Source organism: Camarhynchus parvulus, chromosome 1 (assembly GCF_901933205.1).
Source record: "Camarhynchus parvulus chromosome 1, STF_HiC, whole genome shotgun sequence".
In the NCBI taxonomy this organism is placed as follows: Eukaryota; Metazoa; Chordata; class Aves; order Passeriformes; family Thraupidae; genus Camarhynchus; species Camarhynchus parvulus.
The window spans coordinates 40,477,931-40,500,738 of record NC_044571.1 but is presented as its reverse complement, the minus strand read 5'-3'; the positions used below and the strand labels follow the sequence as shown (position 1 = coordinate 40,500,738).

Genomic DNA, 22,808 nt, shown 5'->3' with positions numbered 1-22,808 from the left:
GGAGCTCTGTGAAAATCAGAGCATTCAGAGATGGCTTGACCGCATCCTGGCTGGTAGCAGGGCAAGAGAAGGGATGTGCTGGCTGCTCATGTAAGCAGTTACAGCACAGCCCTCTAAATTGTGTCAGTCACCCCCACTCCAACTTCCCAAAATAGAGTTTCCCTCCTAAGGAATTCTGTGATTTCATTCATAATTAACAAATTACATATTTTAGTGTCAGGGTGTTCTTGAGTGTGAACTTCAGAATAGTTTAAAACTATGTGTTTGCAAATGTGCTTGACATTTCAGCAATGTTATTTTAGTTTATAGAAATAATGTCGGTTAAACAAGGAATGAAAGGCAACACATGATGATTTCCCAATCTATCAGCATTCCCATATGTTTTTAAAGATAAAAAACAAACACAGATGGCTTTGACTTCATGGAATTTTTCTATAAGGCCTCAGTAACAACCTGGGAGCCTGCCCCCGTATTTGTAATAGTAAGTAAAAGCATAGCCTTATTTTTAGCACATTGGTGCACCAGAATATGTGTGGCAGAAAACACACTGACATTTATGGGAGTGTTTGAAAAAAAATAAATAAATGGTGAGACCGCCTATTTGGACATGAATGGAAGACTGCCCTGTGCTTGAAGAACATACAGAAATGTCCACAAATTTCTTTTACGTTGAAACTATGAGAATTTGTAGCATAATAGGTACTTTTCCTTCCTAAGCACTCCCCTTCAGGGCTTATTGCTCTTATTTGCAATTGACAAGGACTTCAAATTAACTATGGAAAATACAGTAGTTTAAACCTTTTTCAGTGAGAAAGCATTTGGATATTTTCCAGACTTTTGGAATGTTCATGCTTCCTTAAGTAGCTCATTTTTTGTACTTTTTTATTGTCCATCCCTCTTTCCAGCTAATTGTTGTAATTCTAGTTTTAGCTGACCAATTTCTGGTGGTAGGAAGGGTAGATCTTGGAATCAAACCTTAAGGTCCAGGTGGTTGTCAAGTCTCAGCAAAGTGCATGAAAAGAATGAAGAAACAGAGGTATAAAATACCAGATGGAGCCCAAGCCCCAGAGTAGAAAACTTTTCTTAAAGTGGTGACCCTCCTACTCTTCTCAGACACCGTCAGCTCCAAGGAAGGATATTAAAGAGAGGAGTGGGGTATGAGAGGAGTTCAGGAAAGGGAACACCCTCTGCAAGAATGGGTGTCATGAGCTTTCCGTTAAAGATGATCATCTGATATTCCCACATTTCCTGGGAAGGTTGGATTTGGTGGGTGTAAGGACTGTCATGCAACCCACGTCTGAGGAGCAATGCATGACATTATCTGTTGGATTTTAAATGATTATGTGATATTTTCTAAACTGGTATAATTTTCAAATGTGTTCCTTGTGTGTGTGTGTGTGCGTGTGTGTTAAGTTTTAAGACAAGTTTTACTGCTGGAATATATATAAAACTTAATTGTTTTATATGACTTCTCCGCTTTATTAACCACTGGCTCCCCTAATAAAAATTGTGGGGCTTGACTTAGCATGGCTTACCTCCGAAGTTCTGCACTTTGTTTGTTTTACATCAGTTTGATTGCTTTGTCACCTTCTCCTTATTGTTCAGTGAACAATCTTAAAAACAGCAGATCTTTTCTCTCTTCCCATTGCTGTTTGTTAGTGTTTCTATAGCCTCCAGAGGAGGAACTTTGTGTATTCTCTGGGGACTGTTCTTGGGTAAGGTCATTCATAGTCACACAAGTCCATACGGGGCTGCAGTAGTAATTCAGCAGGAATACAGGAAGCATATTCAACTCTGTGTCAAATATGCACTACCTTGCACTAGTCTCCTTACCTGCTTGCCTTCACCAGCTTACTGTATGCACTGTGCTGGAAACAAGCTGATCTCTTTCTTTCATTTGGCCTTTCCAGAAAGGCTAATGGTGGACTAAGCACCGCATGGCAGGTGAGCAGTCATCCCACAGCATCTCTAAGGTGCTCCGGGAGCCTTCTGCTGGAATGTTCCATGCTTTGAGGCGTTTAGCTTGGGACTTGTCAAAGTACTGTTTTCTTTGTGTTAAGAATGGGTAGGCTAACATCAAACACAAATTTGGCAAAACCCCTGCAGTAGAATATTGTCTTAATTCCACTTTCTTTTCCTGCCGCATGTCAAAAAATTGGCGAATGTTGATTGCACAACATTGAGCTGTCTGAATTATGCAATGAGTTCTAAAAGTCCCAAATACTGTGGTCTTTAACCACGGATGTTTTTATAAACAAAATTCTGTTGCTGCAAAAGCACTAAGTGAAAGGATAACATCAATAAGTAAAAAAGTTTATGAAGTATCTTGAATATGTACAGAAACTTGCCAAAACCCACACAGTATATGCAGGAGTTTAGTAAGAACACAATCACCTCTTTGTGTTTAAGCAAAACTGTGAATGACCTTACAGTTTCATTTAACTAACTTACTTCTCTGTGGTTATGCTTGAATCTCACTTTGAATGTTAACTCTAAACAGCTAACCTGTTTCTTCCCTTTATCCACTTTTTTCACCTATCATTGCATGACACGCAGGGTCAGTTTTGTGCATGACACCCGCTACCAGTATTGGTAGGTTCCAAATTTCTTTATTGATCTCTTTTTTTATACCGTATATGATGTATATTCACTTGTTTCAAAAATTCTAGGTGAGATTTAGCCACTGACTAGAATTAAAGGTTTGCTTGTCCTTCTGGTTGACTTTGCAGAGTGTTTAGATTTGTAGATGAAAGCTGCAGTTTAGACATATCACCTGCTATAACAACTACACTGCAAAAGCATAATACCATGAATTCCAGTCTGCTTTTCAGTTTTCAAAGTTTTATTTCTCTTTATATTTTATATTGTCTAGTACTATAAAATCATAAAATACTGGAAAAAGCTGGCAAATTTCATCAGTGTTTTAAAGTTTCATAGTGGTGTGCCTATTTCTCCTTTGCTGTGTGTTAGAAAGTTTTATCAGCGTTTCCCAGAAATGCCTACTTTGATGCACAGAGGTTCTGTTGAAACTTGTGATCTGAATCTCACTCCTTTAAATATATTTGCAACCTGAAATTAACATTTTGGGCATGCAAAGTGGAAGTCCAATGCCACAACCTCCGAGACAAAAAAGTAATCTTTCTTCTATTGCCCTATCCAACGATTTTATTTCTGGGTTTTGGGCCTACTCACATAAACAGTTAAAATATCAAGTCTTTAAAGCATCAAATTAATAATTCCCCTGTGAAGATGCTGATTAAAATTCATTCTTAAAATGAGCAAAAGCAGTGTCTTTCACAAAATTGATCTTGCTTTTTTAGATCAAACAAAGCAGTATATATATATATATATCAGGATAATTATTATCATCCCTCTCCTGATTTTTGCCTCAAGCAGATGGTAATTTAACTCTGATAAAGTCGAACAGTTATGCAGTGCTAGTAGGAAAAAAACGCGTAAATTGGATTATAAAGAAATACAGCAAGTATCTAGCTTACTTCAAAATGAAGATACATGAAAATAATTCATTTTTAATTGTGTTTAAAAATTAAGATGAACATTTAACAGTTTTCTTCCCAGTGTAAACCACTGGGGTTTTTTTAGTAGGATTTTATTTTGAAATGCTTTACAGCTGTACTGGGGGAAAACAAATTACACATGTAACAATCCGCAGGTAATGGGCTATTTTGGCAAAGCCCTCATTTGCACAAGTAATCTTCTTCGTAGAGACAGCACTTGCATTTTCAGTGGTCCTTACTCTTTTTTTCTGGGAATCGCCGATTGTGTTGACAACCTTCCTTTAATTGTACTTGTAATAAGCTATTTTCCCTTTTTTTTTATTTCTCCGCCACGCTTTCTCGCTTTGCACTGTGATTGCATGCCATCTGCCGGTTTAACCCATGACGATGGCTTGCCGCTCTTGATATTCACCATGCCAAAAATACCACTTCTCTTACCATAATGCTGCACCCTCCTGTTCATTGCTTCCATGGTTCCCCTCCTGAAAGTACCCATGATGCACAACGCTACGGCCGCCACTGTCTCTGCAGCAACAACTCCTGCAACAAGTGTTCCCTTCGCCGCAACAGCCACAGCAAATCAGGTTTGCTCCTTTTAAAGCTTTCTTTCACAAGATCCTGAACTCTAAATGAGTGCTGAGATTTTTATTTTATTTTTTTAACAAAAAAAATTCTCACAGAGAATTTTTTTTTTATTTCTGTGTTTACCCCATCAAATTTTACTTTTATTTTTAAGTCGTTTATAGCAAGTGTTTGTGGGACAGGTTGCACTTATTTAGAGTTAACATTTGTTGCAAATAATGATGTAGCTGTGTTTTGTGTTGCGATGTTTGTACCTAATTATTGTGTAATTAACCCAGCTGGAGTTAGAATCACCATAGCACTGGACTACTTACAAAAGTCTATTATTAACTCCTAAGTTCAAACGGAAGATCATCGCAGGTTTCAAACATTCAGGTGTGTTAATGTAGCCTTCTCCATGAGGTGTGGAAGTGACTAATTTGTAAGCATGGAAGCTGTCAAAAAATCACAAGCAGGACGAGGCAGCTGGAAAAAAAATTCGAATGTTTTGTGTAAATACTAGTGATCAAAACAGCAATGAAGACATTTATGACTATGCCTGCTTTATATTTGAAAGTGTATCTTTAACCTGGGAATTATATTTCCCTAAGGAAGAATGTTGATAGAAAGAACCCCTAGGATTATTGTCTGAGGTAGGCTAGGAAAGATGATACTTTCTCCTCTTCTTCTGCAGTTTACATTAATGGCAATTTTCATTTTGGCTGGGTCTCCCCTCCTTCTGTAGGACCTAACTCCCAGGGAAGACATATCTATTGCAACCCTGGGTGTGTAGCTTTGACTCCTCTGTTGGGGTGGTTCCCACCCTGATGTGCCAAGAGAGGAGTTTGCACAGCTATTGGAACACTCTGGACTTTCTCTCGCTCTGGGACCATGCTCAGGCACTCCCACCTGAGATGTGTTCCCCTCAGGTTCTGAGAGGTCTGATGGAAAAGCAAACAAGCAGATTTGCTCAGAAGAAACCAAAGGGCTATGTCCCCATCATCCTTCCTTGTGTTGCTCCTGGACAGACTGACAAGCTGTTGCAGACCCAGTAGAAATGCTGTCCTGTTGGTTCCTTTCCCTCCACTTGCCAAGGACTTAGAAAGAAATATGTGAAAATGTTTTGCTTAATAATTATATACTAACAGGTTTATTTTTTTTACTGGCATTCCCAAAACTCTTGAGGTATCTAATGGAAAAACAGAACTTGCTGCAAGAGTTTATTTTTAATAATTTAGGAAAAATATACTACCTCTGAAATACATCCTACTTTCTTAAAGAAATACAAACCAGTCCATTTTCTTTGGGGTTTTTTAAGGTTCGTTTGCCAACATTGTGATGTTTTTGCTTCTAGCATTTTCATCAAAAAAGGATTGTTGTTTTGTGCTTACTTTTCTGAGAGCTAGCTTGTGAAAAATGCTGGGGTTAAGGATGAAGGTGCAGCAGGCAAACGGTGCATTACACAGTCTTTCCCAGAACGATGTCTACAGCAGAAAATTGTTTGGTGGTATCCAGAGTAGTTTTGTGATCTCAAAGTGGTGACAGAGGGACTTGAAGATGCTAAAGAGCTAAGAGAAAATGGGATGGTTTGGGGAGAGGTTGAGCCAGGGACCCTCTCCAGCACAGGAATGCAGCTGGGGCAGCTCCACCACCTACACTCCTGAGTGCCAGAGGGGCTGACTGGGGCTGAAGGTAGAATAAATACATGGATGCCTACAAAAGGACCAGTAAGCAGCTGGGTTTTTTAAAGTTAATGGGAACACTTTCATGCAAGTAACTAGTGCCACTGAGAAGACAAAGATGTGCCTTAATGCTCTTACTCATCTATCAGGATGGCAGGCAGACCCCCTTCTTTCCCAGTGCAGATTTTGTTTGCATTGGAAGATTATAGCATTTTAAATTTAATAGGAATTGTATAAAGTGTATTTATCTAGTTGCATATATATCTGTGTGTGTGTATACATACAAGTCCATGCTGAAATTAATGGATGATTTAACAGGAGGATGGGTTTTCACTTGTTTAACTTGTTTAACAGCCATATATAAGTTTGGCATCTAGATCACCTGCTTTTTTGAAAGCCTCTGTTAGGACAGGGAAAATTGCCCTGGAGGCTCTTGCCTGTGTGTCTTGCCTGTAGAATGAATGTATGTGTGCTATCAAAGCTCTGCATCACTGCACATGGAGGAGATGAGTCCCACCTCAGGAGCTTGTTGGCTTCTGTAGCATGGGCCATCACAGTCTTCTTTTTTTCTCTCTCCTGCCTTTGTTTTAGTCATTTTAAGTCTTTAAAAGCTCATGTTAAAAAAACCCATGTATTTCAAAGTAGGGAAAGCAGTAGTATTTCATTCTCCTTTATAAGAGACAAAACTCCAAGTTTTCTGTTTATTTACAACATCCTAAGGTTGGAGACAAAGCTTTAATGCCAGGAAAGCCCCACGGTAACTCTGGCTCTAATTCTCAGTATTTCTTTAGCCCAAGAAACATAGCAGGAGCAGGTTATTAACTTGGTAATTAGCATGACTTTGTTCGTGGTCGTAGCATTCTTTGTGTCCTCTTGTATGGGTTTAAACTCTCCTGAGTATTTCAGAAAAGGACTTTTTTATTTCCAACCAGATAAAATTTCCTTTTCTAGTCTGTGCCACACTGCTTTACATATCTGTGAGGTACAGTTTCCTCTTTCCAGTGTCTCTACCATAGGTTTTTTTACAACCTGCAGCCTTCAACTTGTCCCATTTCAGCTCCCACGGCTTCTCCTCAATTCTGGGCATGAAAAGAAAGTTTTATCAGGGCTTAATAATTTATCTTAATATCATTTGGTTTAGTATTCTGACCTGGGGAAAGATTGCAGGTCTTCCTGGGATTGAGTGTGATGATCCCAGTGTTTTTGAAGCACAAGTAGAAGGGAAAAGTCAACATCCCAAAAGTTATGGAGTCTCAGCTGATGGCTAATAAAACATAATAGCTCTGTTGGGTCCAGTAAATTATTTAGTATGTGCTGTCAGTGTCTATTTTGAAAAAAAAGTCACTATGTCTCATGTCTTCTGTATATCCTTTCTTTCAGGAAATAACATGAGTAAGAGCTCAAGGTACACCTGCAATGGCACACACTGTCAGTGATGCTTGGCCAGCAGCTCTGGGCATTGTGTGTTCAATGTATGGCACGAGGCATGTGAGAAGATTGTGTAGACTTAAAGGCTGAATGTACTGTGTACATCTGTGCAGGATGGCACCAGTTAAGAACATATGGAAAATTTGGCATCCCTTGCTTTTTCTGAATTACAAAGGCTAGGTTTTAAAAATAATTTTCTTGCAGTGTACTGCAGAGGGGAAGAGAATTGCTTTGGTGTAATGCAATGCAAACAGGATGCTGCAAAATGCCCCACTTAATGTAGCTGCCAGGCTGTGGTGAGAGGGAATGGAGGGGAGGAGATTTCAGCTTTCCAGTGAAAGGTAGCTGGAAAGGCACATGTCCAGGAGAATGACTGGTCAGAGATAAAAGGCCCTTCCCCTTTTCCTTCTTCTGTTCTTCACAATTGCTCCAGCCATTCCTGTCAGGATGGGGCTTGAATCCTCAGCTGCTTAACCCCAGCAGCAGACACTTGGTGAACTTTCAGTTCAGTTGTTTGGGCATGCTGACAGCATTTTCTTGGAGCAAAGCTTGAAACTGCGTGAAATGATGGTGAGAAGCAGCGTTAGGATGTGAATACAGAGGGTGTGGTCCTAGCTCCCTCTAGTGCATGCATGTGGACAGAGATATAGAGGATGTTCTGCTTAAAATATTAATACAGTCTTTGTGTGTGAATATGTACTTCAGAGATCTTTAACAAAGCTTTTGTTACTCCTTCAGCTAGTGGACTAGCAATACTCAAGCAAGCAAGGAAACTGTTATCTGCTGAGCTTCACTCACAGGTAGAATCACAGAATCATTTAGCTTGGAAAAAACCTGTAAGATCATCGAGTCCAGCTGTTAACCCAGGACTGCCAAGTTCACCACTAAACCATGCCCCTCAGTGCAGCAGTCTTTTAAAAACCTCCAGGGTTGGTGACTGCTTTGGGCACAGTTTCAGTGCTTGACAACCCTTTCCGTGAAGAAATGTTGCCTAATATCCAATCTAAACCTCCCCTGGTACAGCTTGAGGTGATTTTCTCTCATCCTATCATTTGTTACTTGGGAGAAAAGACCAATCCCCACCTTGGTACCACCTCCTTTCAGGGGGTTGTAGAGGGGAAAAGCAATATTTACTGACTGTTTTTTAGGCTAAGGATGTACAGTGCTGCAATTTCAGGATGATATAAAAGTCATAGATCTTAAGGAAAATGATTTTGGAAGGTTTTTTCTCTTCTTGTTTTGCTGTTTACTTTATGAGAAAATACAGGATTAGAAACTTGGGGAAAGATTAGATAGAGCCTGTTTGGAGATAAGGATGTTTCTACTAATGGAAATGCAGACAAATGTGACTTCCTCCACCCTGCACACCAAAGGTAATTTAACAGAGGATGGTTTATCTTGACATTATTTGAGAGAGATATTATTCTGACTTTTGGGGCTGAAGTTCAGTTTTAAATAATGGCAAGCACCTCCTTGTGGGGCTTAAATTTCTAAATTAGAAAGCCTCAGTACTGTTCCATTTATGTATGTATGTCTTGGTGAGTCCTACAAGGATTAGAAGGTTAGAACTCAGCCCAAAATTAAGACACTTAAGTGTTGGTGTCTAAGTATGGGTGCCTACATGCAAGATGCAAGTTTAAGTACCCATTGTAGACTGTGAAGTTTATCAGCCCAGTCAGATGAAATCTGGAGAGTAGCCTGGCTTGTCCTTCAAAAGTCTCACAGGGCTTGGTTCAGTTGCCTAAACATGTGTCTGGTGACATTGGAGATTGTCCCAAGATAACCTTGGAAGTCTGCGTTACCCAAGACATTTTCACAAGCTTGGCAGATGCAACACAGGACCTACAGACAAATTTGCACACCTACTTCTGAACTGGCAGTGGGATGACAGGCAGACATTAGCCCTTAGCCCAAGTGGTACTAAACCCCTGCTGAGCACATGACCCAAGCCTGCAGCTGGTGACCACATGAAGGGGTCTCCAGGCTGTGTTGGCTTACTGTTGTGTCACCTCAGTGAGTGTGGCAGCGGGTTAAGACATTTCTGTGTCCTAATCTGCGTCCTCAGGTTCAGTGGGTGTTTCCATAGCTCCTGGTTATTAGAGGACATATACCAAATTCCAAGCAATGTGAGTCTTGCTCACATCACACCAGTTCAGAACAATTCATGGCTTTATTTTTTTGTACCAATGAAAATGGGCAGAGACTGATAGTATAAAAATAGCATAATAGAGAATGCTACTCAAAGATGTTATTTCGTGACATTATTCTACTGGTTATATGACCTTTTATCAAGAAGGAAATAGTAAAGAACATATCCAAAAGAAAAATGAAATACTTAGAGCCTGTGTCTAAAAAGAAATAAAAGATCAACAGGCTGTCTCATGCTAAGGCTTGTGATTATCTGGCACAGCTGCTTTAAATTATGCATCAGCATTTGCACTGAATTAGGTGGCAATTATGCAGATATTAATTATGAAATCATTCAGTAGCCTTCAGTTCTGTCAAAATCTGTTAGAATACAATGAAGCAAAAATAAAAATAGTTACGCTTTGAGTGTCGTAAACAAAAGGACAATTAAAATATTTGCCCCAGAATTCAAAAACTAGTTAACGTAGTGTAAAATACAAACATGCCAAGCTTTTGGGATTTGGGACACTATGTGTGATGGCTTTGTCAGGAGGGAGCAGAGCTGGGACATGGAGCAACAGAGCACCTCTCCTTGCCAAGGTGCCTGCAAAGGCAGCAGCACTCCCAAGAGAGACAGATTCTTCTCAGACCAGAATGTCTGAGGGGGCACTGACTCGAGGTAATCTCCCCTTCTACACAAAGCAGACATGACAGTTCCTCCCTTGTGCAAATATTCCTTGGTGTCCCCCAGCAGGGCTTCCTCTCCATTCCTCTGTAACCCAGGAGGCTGTCTGGCAGGGCAGGGAGCTGCCCGTAGCACTGCTGACAAGGCTTTTCCTGTCACACATTCCCTTTCTTCCTCATGGAAACCTGAAAAGTAGCAATATGCTGAGAAAATGAATTGAAAAATCTGGTAAATAGTAGGAAATGGACTATTTTTGTTGTTGTTTAAAAGCAAGCTTTTGAGAAAGAATGTGGGAAGTGGAAACAAATGTTATTTACATCCTTAGTGCCAGCATACAAGAACATTACAAATAAGAGCCTATGCAAAATTCATAGAAAACTTTTAATTGCAGTTTCTGAGGGAGTGAGGGAACAGGTAGGAAAGCACTTCTTCTGGGAATAATGAGTATCTAAATAGTTTTAGTTTTGTTTGAGTTTTTTTTCTGACTGGAACTTTTGGTCTAAAAATTCCATAAAGTTCCAGGTTAAATGCTCCTATAGAAAATTCTGTTCCAACAACAGAAAGAGTGATTTGAATCTGACTTGGAAAAGTCCAGAAAAGAAGACAGACGAATAGGTTCCATCCTCAGACACATTATCAGAGGGAATACTTTCAGGGAGCCAGCTCAGAGGAGAACAGTGTTGGGCATCTAGTGAGCCCACCTAAGGATTGACCATTTTGCTTTGTACCTGCACCAGGCTGGAAAAACAAACCTAAGTGACCCTTGATCATGAAGAATCATTTCTCTAGAGAAGGTATTTAAATAGCAATAGCTTGTCACAGTAGGAAGGGCAAACTTAAACTGCTTGCTGCTTCTTTCATGCTAGACACACAAGAATCACAAACCTCATCTCACTCAAGTTATTTCCTCTGACACAGGTGAGTAGCTGGGACTCACAGACTCAAGAAGTGAGAGTTTCCAATATTAAATCCCACAGCAAATCTTGAACAGTGTCAAGAAAACATCCTTTGAACTGCCTTGAAACAGCTGATGGTACAAAATAAGTGGCAAATAGATGGTCAATAGATGTTCAGGGGGTTGGGTCTTTGTTTGGGTAGTATGTTGGTGTGAGTCATTGAAGGCTGATGGTGGCAATTAGTAGGCTGTATAACGTGATGTTAGTTCACAGGTGTTTACATGGGGAGAGGAGGGTTAAGGGGAGAGTATTGCAGCTGGGGAGATGACTTTTAGCATTGTAGGAGGTTGAAGTTGTGTAGGTGGTCAGATCCGTGGGTTTGGGTTGAGGCTACTAGTAGGGCCAGCCCTGTACCTGCTTCGGAGAATGTTAGTATGAGGATGGGTATTTTCTAAGGCACCAGAGAAGCAAAACTAGAATATTACCCTGTAATGGAACTCTATTCTAGTTTCATGCAAACTTTACTGAGTCTCTGTTTTAATAATTTTTTGGCCTCTTAACATAGCATGTTGTTTCTTTGTAGATGATAAAAAGTTCCAGCAGGCTTGTATATGGAACTTTAGATTGCATGTTCATATACAAGATGCCGGTGGGGAACAAATGGAAAAAAAAAATCTCTGTTCTGTTTTGGGGTTTTTTTAGAAATTCTCCCATCATACCCCTCTCCCCTGTATAGGACTAAAATCTGACTTCCTCTGGTGTCCTGCTAGATGGCAGTGTCACACAACATCAGCAGTAAGCAAAGGCTTCATTCTTTTATATAACAAAAATCAAAACAGATTTCCCTTCCCTGTTATAGAAATTTAAAGAAAAAATGTTGATGTTTGATATGATAATTTCTTTTTATGTTCTTGCATTCAATTATTCAACAACTGATACTTTGACAAGTGGAGTAAAAGTCCTTTGGGGCATATATTTATTATTTAGACATAGAAAATTATTTCTGAGGTCCACTAATTTTGTAGGCATTTGGGGGAAAATTAGTTTATTTTCTGGTTGATATAGACAGCTCCATGTGAGTCTGGGTTTTTTCATTGTAAAATTTTAACCACACAGAGCAGTGTGGAGCTCCAGATGTACTTGTCTGGGATCCTGTCCTTTAAAATAATTGCATCTGGACATCTCTAGGTGCTCCAAGTACTTTCCCTTGAATTAAGCAAAGATCATATTTTTATCTTGGTGTATGATTTATTGCCTACTAGAAATGCCAGTCTTTGAGTGTGCAGGAGGCTGCACTGGAAACATCTATATATTTAGTTTTGTTGATTCTATCTGTTGTGACTTTCAGCTAGATGCGAAAATTTGCTAACTTGCCTGACTTCATTTTTGGTGCATTATTACCTGCCATGGCACACACTAGAATGCATGGCTGTTTATGTGAGAGTAATCAGATAAGAAGAAAATTAAGGAAGTGGTAGGTAGTCAAAAGTTAGGAAGGTTAAGGCTTCCTCAGAGAAGTTATCAGTATAGTGAGTTTTATAAAACTGACTCAAGGTCTTACAAGTAACCTTAATGAACATAAATTTGGTCCTTTTCTGTGTCCAAGTTTAGTTCTGGATGTTGTCTCTTGCTTTGAAGGGAGTCTGAACTGGAGTGCCAGGTTTTGGGAGAGGAGGAGTTTCAGAGTGGCGATAACTGCTGAAGAGTCTGCAGATGTGCCAGCTGTGCTCTGTTTGCAGTGATGCCTTTGCCTGAAAAGGATGCTGTATGTGTATTGGCAGCCTCATGTTGCATGATGTGGGCATGCTTGGTGTCTAAAAGGAAAATGCAAAGCAGGTTTTGTTTAAAAAAAGGCTGAGTGAGGATGTCAGGGTGGAGAAGTAACACCCCTGCAAGAGAAATATGGGCACTTCCACAGATAATGCACAACTTGTGCTTGGCTTTCACTCATTTGTGCTCTCAGTTTCTCTGGGCAAGCCTGTTCTGGTAGTTTCTAAAATTCAAGAAGAGAAGGAAAATTACCTAAAAGTAGGAAATGAAAAATGCAGATTATTGCTGTAGCTCGGACCTGCTGGGAGGTAAAATTGAGTGGCTATCCAAAACAGTCACTTATGGGTGCTCCTAAAATACTACAACAGTGGTTTTCTCACTTCTATATCATCTGTCTGCTGCCTCTGCAATGAGTTAAAAATAGATTTTGGTAGAATATATTAGCGTATGTTATGATCAATTTTTAGCACTGCATTATTTATTACTTTAAAGGAGAATAAATAAAGCCAGATTGCTTTCATTTCTAACCCAAGTAATCCTCTGTTTCTCCAGAGTGAGTAAATACTTATTAAGTTGAACTTAAATATTGCACATTATTGAGTAAATACCTATTGAAGCTCTTAAGCAAGCTAAGGAGTTGGCAGCACAAGTGGCTTTGGTCTCTTCTCTCAGGACCTCGTGACAATTAAATGAAAAATTTAGGTGCTTCTGAGCCCTTGAACCCTTTGGGATCCCATAATTGCCTTGAACTTTTTTTTTTTTAGCTCATCGTGAAGAGCTGGATTCAGACAAGGTCTTTGTCAGCTTTATGACACTCTGATGGCCAACAGCTTGTGCCTGATGGAATGAAAATGTGCAAGCAGATGTGTCCACTTCAGCATGGGCATCTGGCCCTCGGCCATTTCCAAAGACATATCACCAACATATGGGACAGGCAAAACTGGGCACACTCAAATTTAGGGAAGAGAAGAGAGGATGGCAGAGGGCACCAGAATTACCATGTGAGGGAATGGGCTATGAGAAAGCCAAGGAAATAGGACCTCCATCCGTCAGGAAACACCTGATGCCCCCATATTAGACCCTGTATGGGCAGGCAGCCATCTGTGGCCCAGACGTCTCACTGGCTGTGTTCAAATCAGAGGTCATCTTATTGATGAGCAAAGTAGACAAATATCTTGGGGGTGGACTGGATTAATGGAAAAGCAATAAGAGAAAATCCTCCTTCAGCCCTGGATTGAAGAGAGGACCATGGTTAGTGAATAAAACAAAGCACATATCCATTAAATGATAATATGCTGGAAATGAGAATAAGGGGAGAAGGAGTAGCAAAGGAAAAGTCCAGGCTGCATTTAATGTAAGCAAGAGTTGGAGCTGGCTCAGCTGTCAGTGGTCAAGACAGGGGCAAAACCTATCCCTTGGGACAGTGTTGGTTGGAGCCCTGATGTAGGCAAGTAGGATGTTTGGGATGGTGCTCCATGGAGGTGCTGCTGCAGAATTTGTGGGGTAAAGGAGGTGAAAAGTCCATCTGTAAGGCTATGTAGAAATTAAATAAGACCAGGCATAACTGATACAATAGGGATTATTTTCAATAAGTGTCTGAACGTTTACTCATCTTTCTCCACTACTAATTTTAAAAAAAGAAAAAAAGAAAAGTTGTTTATTTTGAAGAAAAGGAACAAGGGACATACCACAAGAGAACATTCTAAGAGAAAATGCAAAATAAAGACATGGAGGCATTTCCCAAAGGCATGGGGAAATATAAATAGTCTTGGGTTCCTTGTCATAAGGAAGAAATACTTGGTGTTGCTTTTATTTTTAGAAAGAGGGAGAAGTTATGAGACAGCCTGATATGAGCCGGCTGTCTGAAAATATCTGTCATTTTTAATGTATACCCCAGATATATCTGACCAGTCTGCTACTCGTGTGAAAAACATGCAAACAGAAAATGTCACTGTGGAAAGGTTCATTTATCCTGACCCAGGTGTTCAAAAGTTAAATGCCTTGGTGCAAACTTTTCACCACAGACTCTTTCATTTGGTGGAGGGCAAAAAAGCATCATGAGTTGATAATCTGTCTCATGCTAAAATAAGTTGCCTGAGGTAGCCTAGGAAGATGTAAAATGGGTGACTGGCTGAGGCATTCGTGTCTGAAGTGCTCTGAGATAAATCCTGTTTACAAGAAATTCCTGTTACTACACTGCTTTCAAAATGGAAGGCTGGGCAGACCAGAATGTTTGCTATGTCTGAGTTAATTTTTGGAGGGGTAAGTGCTTTGTAATGTAAAGATCAAATACAGTCTTGACATCTTCTTAAAATATATTAGGGCTTATAAAGCACAGTATATTTTGGAGTAATAATTTCAAAACTTCTCAAAAAGAAACATGTCAGTGGTAGATGCAAAGTCATGTTTTCCAGCTGATCCACTGTGACAGGTCTTTAGTTGAACAAGAGTTCATGTACACTGAATTCATGCAGAATGATAAATTTTCTGTATTCATCATTGTATAATAAATCTGGAACTGGAAAATACATTTGAGTCAGAGACCATAAAGAAGCTTTGTGAATTGTAGCTTCAAAATAGCAAATCTCAAGCCAAACAGTGTTCTTGTAATTCCTAGAACCTAGTCACGATTCTCTGTAATTTGGTCAATTCCATGAACTGTATCAAGTAAAGCAGTAACCTAGGTGTCAGAAAAGAGTTCACAAAACTGGAATTTCTACTTTAATTTAAAAAGACTTTCAATATTACTTTTTGAGTCTTGAGACAATGACTGATCACAGCCACCTTTGCCGGGTCTGAGGAACTCCCAAATCGATTTATCTGCACTGGTAGTTGGTGAGAAGCTGAAACCATTGGCAGTAATATCTCTCTTGGTTGTCATTCCCCTGGATGACACTGCAGAACTGTATCACCCTTATGAGCAACCCTGAATTTCGGGATGTTCTGTGTTGCACAAGGGGCTTAATGACCACTATGCTCACTCAGAAGTCCTGAAGGTAAAGGTCTAAAAGAGGCATAGTCTGGTAGGAAAGAAAGTCTTGACATTTAGGAGCTGAAAATGTCACCTCTAAAGAGCTGGAAAATCTTGAGTAGCGAGTTTAGAAAGTAGTTTGCAGAAATTTAGGTTCACTTGTGTTACTAGTTTCAGTGAGGTCTGTTAACTGTCATTGGCACAGTGTGAATGATTTTAATCTAAAGGGTAGACAGCTTTCTGCCACTTCAAACATGTACCAAGAAAGAAGATGATGGAGAGGGTACCTTTGTCTGTGATCACTTAAAAAAAAATGCCCTTTTCTGTTATTAAATCTTCTGTACTACTCAAGACTCCAAGTGCCAGGCCATTTTGCTTATGCTGGAATTAGTCTTCTTATTAGATCTTTTACTGCAGCAGCAGAAGGTGTGTTTTCTGGCATGTCTGTATCCACGCCTGTGGTTCTTAACCATTCAGAGCAGGAGAAAATGCATTCCCATGCTTGACCTGTCTTTGTATAATCTTGTTTTTCAGAGTTTTTTCTTATATATACTATGGTAAAAGTGTCATGCCATTGCATCCTGTTGCGGTGAGATATAATGTTATAATAGTACCAGAGCAAATACGACAAGTCATATATATGTGCATTTGAGATGTAATTCTTCAAAGAGTAGTGAACATGAAGGTGGCTGGACCTATTAACAAGGGAGTGCAGACTCTGTAGAAAGTGTTTGCAGGGATGTTCCTTCTCCAGTACAGCTTCTCCTTTTTCAGCATGCAAGTGATGGAGCAATTAGCAGCGATGCAGACTTAGATAACCTCTGCCTTCCATCACAGTTTATTACTTCATTTGTAGATTAAACAGGAGAGGTTCACAGTGTGTTTTCCATGTAAAGTAGTTTAGCATTTTATGTTTCTCTGTCAGACACAGTGAAAAAAAACAGTGGCAGAAGCTGATACCTGTGTATGTAGCTGTGGCAGAGTTGTGATATCTTTTGAGAAATAGGGTGTGAGCATGTAATTAAAGACTACGGGAGACGTTTTACACTTTGTGGCTAAGGTTAAAAAAGAAATGTAGCTCCTCAGTTCTGTGATGCTGCACTGGAGAAGCTTGTTCTGAAGGAGAGACTTGAGGGTTTTTTCCTAGGAAGACTCCTACGTGTACTAGAAATAGCTGGGTGCAACATGCCCTAGTTACGGCCCTTGTACAAGGGGCGGCACATCGAGGATGATGCGGTGGGAGCAAGCCAGCTTCACTGCCACTGGCAGCAGGGGAGGCATGGCAGTGAGAGCTCCAGCTGCTCCTCTGGCACCTGCAACCCATAAACAGGACATCCTTGCACAGAAAAGAAAGTGTTCACATTGTTTGTCTTCGCTGTTTTCCTGAGTTGTGACAGGAGGAGAGAAAAGGCAGGAATAGGGACACAGCAGTGAAGTCCTTACCCTGGGCTTTGCCACTTACCAGGGCAGGGAAGAGAAGGGGTCTCTGCTGTTTCACATTGCCCAGGACCCCTCTGTCCTGCCTGGCACACAGCAGGATGAGTGGCACTTGGGTTAATCACAATGCCGGGAATAGTCCTACCATTTTCCTGAGAAACAGCCTGAGGTTAGGCCCTCTGCCTTCCCTGTCACACATTTTGGGGGAACTGTGAACACCAGTCTTGTGGGACTGTTTGACCAAAGCAATCTTGGCACAAGGAGCAGTTAGCTGTCTCCCTGTACTTGAGGAAAAAAAGCTGTAGGAAATGCAAGTTTATCCCCTCAAAAGTTGGCAGATGATGTAGTCAGCTGCAGTGTCTAAAATTCTGGGATTTTTTATAGAGTATAAAACTTACTGCATAAGCTTCAGGTTATTTCCCATTAAGTGAGACCTCAGGATCCTTTAAATACACTTGTGTGACTATGGCTAACCCAGTGTAGCTAAAGCTGCTTTAATAATTACATTCATGTTGGGTTGTAACATGCTGAAAATACCAGTGCTGAAAATCTTGGTCATTTCTTATTTTCAGCATGGCTGTGTTCTTTATACATATTGTCAAATCACTGTGCTGGAGCTGGACCAGGGTTATCACAGACAGGGCTTTATTATTTGAGCAAAGGTATTTCTTTGTTATTTCAAAAGGAAACAGAAGATAGGTGATAAGCTAACAAACTCACAATGGGTGGAAGTTCATTAAAAATGTATGTCCTTGTTGTGTGCATGATGTATTTAGATGTTAAGTCCTTTGGAGCAGCAGGTGTTTGTACAGTGTCATTACAATGGAGCTCACGTGTCACCAGATTTCCAGAGCTGATGGCAGTCAAAGATGGCTTTTTGGCTTGCTGGCAAGGTCGTTGGGGTCAGGGAGATGGTGCTTGTGTACAGAGAGAGAGGCAGTGCAGCTGTGAGGAGCAGTGGGGTGTTGGGCAAGGGACTGGGACGAGCACCTGCCACGCATAGCCGAGTGTGTTTCTTTTCAGTGGTGTGTATGTCAGAGGTAGTATGTTGCTTAAGTTACTTTCCAAACATCTTTTTCCCCCCTTTTAGTATAAATAATTGCATTAAGCAGTGGTCTAGCTTCATAATATACAAGTAGGTCCAAGTGCTGTCATGACTGCCTTGCATACCACCTGCAGATACAGCTTAAAAATATTCCAAGTGCCAAATGAAACAGGAAAAGCAGGCAATACACTCTTAATTCCTTGACTCGTGCTTAAGTCTGGAGCACAGGATAGCAATGGTGTGATAAAAGATCAAACTTCTGCCTTTTGATATCACTTTCAGTGACAGCCATTTCAGGCAGGTGATGGAAATCTGAACCATTTTTCAATACTGTGAGCAGGTGGAGTTGGTTGCTGAGCACACTGTGCATTTAACCTTTGCAATATTGGAAGCACAGGTAAAACACACCTGTAAAATGATTGTTTCACCCTCCATTTGAGACACCATGAAGGTAAAGCAGCAAGGTTAGTGACTAGTTAGGTGCACAGAGGTACCACTATGGTATTCCCCCTGGAATCCTTGCCATAAGGAAGCGTGAAAAAACCTCTCAAGTTCACTGATCTGCAGTTAATTTTTTTAGGGAATAAGCAGCTGCTAGAAGTGCATTGAAAAGACACTTCTGCTTCGTGAAAACACCCAGCCCAAAATACATCTTTTTGCTTGTTAGTGGCAAGGAGCCCTGCCTCCACTGTTTCCCCTGGTCATTCTTGACTTTCTGTGAGCACAGTGGGAGCTGAGAATCGCCCCAGGCACAGATGCACTTTGAGCTCCTCCGGGAGGTGCAGGGCTTCCACCTCCTGTGATAGGCAGGGCACTGAGGGTGCAGACTCACCTACAGCCAGGCCCTGGGTTCAGCACTGCCCTCCAGTGTTCTGACACATTAAGTTCCCCCTCTGCGTGTTCTCATGCACACGTGTGCAGGGGATGACACCAGGTGTGTGAGACACAAATGCCTCCCAGGCAGCCTGAGGACACGGGACACTGTCCCACACGGAATGCTATCCCACATGGAACGCTGTCCCACAGGGGACATTTTCCCACATGGCATGCTGTCCCACATGGGACGCTGTCCCATATGGGACGCCGTTCCACACAGGACGCTGTCCCACAGGGACATTTTCCCACATGGGATGCTGTCCACAGGGGACATTGTCCCACAGGGGGTACTGTCCCACACGGGACGCTGTCCCACAGGGGACGTTTTTCCACATGGGACGCTGTCCCACAGGAGACGTTTTACCACACAGGGCACTGTCCCACACGGGACGCTGTCCCACAGGAGACGTTTTCCCACACAGGACACTGTCCCACATGGCACACTGTCCCACAGGGGACGCTGTCCTGTGTGAGCTGTGCCTGAGCTCAGTTAGGCCAGCACGGGCCAGCTGGGCACACTGCTGTCCCCGTGTCACGTAAAAGCGCGATCACGCTTTCCCTTTCTCTCCACAGATAATCCTGAAATAGCCGGCAGGAGCGGGACGGAGTGTCACGAAGCCTCCCTGCGGACGGCCAAGCACGGCTACTGTACATACTACCCCGTCTCCTCCTCTCTAGAGTTGCCACAAACTGCATGCTAAGTCAAGAATTTGTTCTTATGGACAAATCAAAAACTCAAAAAAGCTAGTGCTGCTATGTCATATATGAATATTAAATATGGTATGCTTACTATACTCCAACCTAAAATAGTTAACTACCTGATACCAGCTGTGATGTTCCAAGACATAAAGGATAACATTTAGTTTTAAAGGTTTTCTAAGCATAGTTTAATTATTGCAAATATTGTCGTTTCTCCATAACTACACCTAACGAAAATGGTCCAGATCAGTTAGTCTCGTGAGATTCCACATTTATGAATCTTTCGAGCTCAGCAATAATTGAATTGCATTGACTAAAAACTTTCCCCAGTTGCAGGTTTAATTTTCACCCAAACTATGATTCGGGGTTTTCTTCTCAGTTAAAAAAAAAAATCTTGGTTTTGCTCTCTTGGTGAGTTTATTCCAAGACAAAGGAGGTGAAACGCAGCCCGGTGTCCTGCACATCATCCTGCCAATCTGATATTTTTAGCCAGAAGTCCAAAGTAAAGCACAAAGTCTTTAGATGCACATGGTTGGTGTTTGACTTGTATGGAGAAGTTGCATTTGAATCATAGCAGAATAGCAGAAGAAAATTTTAAAAATTTTGCACAGTATGAACTTCATACCCCTTTCAATCCCTAAAAGAACAAAGTCTTGAGAATATTATTTTACGAGTATATTTATAATGTTTTTTAAAATAGACTTTGCAGAAGTGCCTAAATTTTGTCACATCAGACTTGATGAAAGTGAGCCTGATGCCAACAGTCAAATCTCATCGGACGTAAAAAATCTTTGAAACTCATAGTCAGGTTACCAAAAAGATTCAAGCTGTTAAGAAGTAATTTCTAGAAGTGTAAAATCAAACAAAAAAAAAAAAAAATAAAAACCAAGACCAAACTAACAAAAGAAAAGGCAAAAAAAAGGCTGTAGATGAAGAGATTGTATGATACTCTAATTTAATTAAAATTCAGTTGAGTCACTGAAACTTCATAGGTGACTTTAATCTAGGCTATTAACTGAACACTAAGAATGTAGAATGAGATTCAGTTTAATAAATCATTACTGTATTTGCATTTTTTTAATTGGATTATAAGATTGTAACCAGATTAGAGTGGAGAAAAATAGTTCTTTTAATTGTTTTCCTTTAAAAACATATTTTATGTCACAAAAGTATGAAGATATCTTTAATACAATTATATACATGTTATATATACATACATACATATATATGGATGAAGCAGATTTTAATGTTGTTTACTTTTTTAAATACTTTGTTGATTTACAAGGTAATTATATATGTATAATTAAAATTTCATTTGTTTGATTTGAGATTTGTTTCAAGCACTATTGTACCAAATATTTCATATTTCACATTTTATATGTTGCACATGTATCACATAAATGACATAGTTTTTAAATTATTGTTTAAAAAAACAAGACAGCTGTTATAAGTGGATATTATGTATAATTGTTTGCAGCATAAGTTTTCTATGTGGACATTACTAGTGATTGCAGTATTTTAACTTAACCTCTTCAGATTGATTGTAAACTATTTTAAACTTTGGCAGCACTGCCTGTTCTGAACGACTGAAGGCACTAACCATATTATTATTTGTCTAGGAAATTATTTTCCAGGCTAAATCTTGTTTGTCCGATGTCTAATTACTATCTATTTATATATAAAGCTGGAGATCTGATCATCCGAAAAAAAAAAAAATAATCACAATTTGGTTGTAAAATTAACATAGTGCTTGTAACGTTGCGTTAGTTTAATTTGTGGAAAAATAATGTATCTTAACTTGTTATTTAGCAGTTAAGGTATCACCATTATATACTATTAAAACACTAATATTTGTAGACTTTCTCAGTCATTATAACTAGGTAGTTGACACTGCAACTTGCCTATATCTGTCAAAGTTGTTTTTATTTTTTTATAATAGTTAATTTAGGCATTTGGGTAGCTTATTGTATAATACTAAATGGTAAATTATCCATGTTTAAATATTTTATGTAGATAACTCTTCAAGACATCATTTTGTGTGAACTTTTTATGTTTCAAAATTACTGTTATTCTATGTTTTTTACAATTAATCCAATATTACTATTTTTTGCCCATGGATGACGAAGCTTCAGATACATCAGGTCTTTCATCCAGACAAACTGACAGACAAAAAGAGAAAATGTATTTTTAATATGAGATCCACTTTCCGACTTTATGACTTTGTAATATTCCTGAAAACTGTACAAGTACAAACCTATGCTAACAGTAAGGAGGCAATTACAGAGATGTGCAAATACGTGTACAACAGATTCTGCATTTTATTTATTTATAAAGTAATTTTATAGACTATTTCAAAATTTGGGAAGATCTAAAACTATTTTTCTGTATAAATATTATTTGCCAAAACTTTGTTTATATTTAAAAAAAAAAGTCTAATGAAAATGATTAAATTTTAAATGCTTTGTTTAATTAAAAAAAAATGCAACAAGAAATATAACCCCCTAAAAGAACCATGAGATGGGCCAACACGGAGACAGTAAATACTGTAGCTGGGACATGGTTTCAAGTGACTTGAGATGTCTCAGTGCTTATTTTCTTCAAAGGATACAGCGCCTCACCAAAATACCTTTTTGTTTGCCTCTCTCATCCAGCATAATTGACGACACGTACAATGAATATTTCAGTAACAGTTAAAAGAAACCCCTCCATTCACTCTTTTCCAGCATATATAATTACTAGTGGTCTGTTAAATAGCCATTCTATTTCTGTTGTGACGTTAAATTCATTCACCCAATGTACAACCACTGAAATAAAAAGAAGCATTTTAAAATGAGAGCGGAGTCGGGGCGATCCTTTCTTGTGGCGCGCTCTGGGAAGAGGGGACTGGGGTAACAAAAAATAGGAAGCTTTAAAAGGTATGTATTACTTTAATTTTATTTTTTCCTTAGTTGCTTGCTCAGGTAACAAATCCTTAAGTGCAATCCCCAGGTGCAGGACATGCAGATGCTGTGTGAGGAAGCCCATGCCCTTCTCCTGCACCACATGCCTCCAACAGCCATCCCGAGCCCTTCCCGCTCACCCGTGCATGCCGGGCTGCAGGCAGGCACTGGTTA

The 22,808-nt window shown here is 39.9% G+C and overlaps 1 protein-coding gene across 5 annotated transcripts in view; it reads left to right on the top strand.

The window, feature by feature from the left end:
* The window catches only part of MBNL2 (muscleblind like splicing regulator 2), a 106,557-nt gene extending 84,027 nt beyond the window's left edge, over positions 1 to 22,530 (top strand). For 3 of the 5 annotated variants that reach the window (XM_030962718.1, XM_030962692.1, XM_030962701.1), the window contains one exon: positions 19,570 to 22,530. In XM_030962718.1, coding sequence (XP_030818578.1) covers positions 19,570 to 19,697 — 128 coding nt within the window. In that variant the 3' untranslated portion in view covers positions 19,698 to 22,530. Of the gene's footprint in view, positions 1 to 4,007; positions 4,103 to 19,569 lie in introns of all 5 variants that reach the window. The other 2 variants (XM_030962727.1, XM_030962709.1) reach the window with 1 other exon arrangement.
* Positions 22,531 to 22,808: the final 278 nt, after the last annotated feature.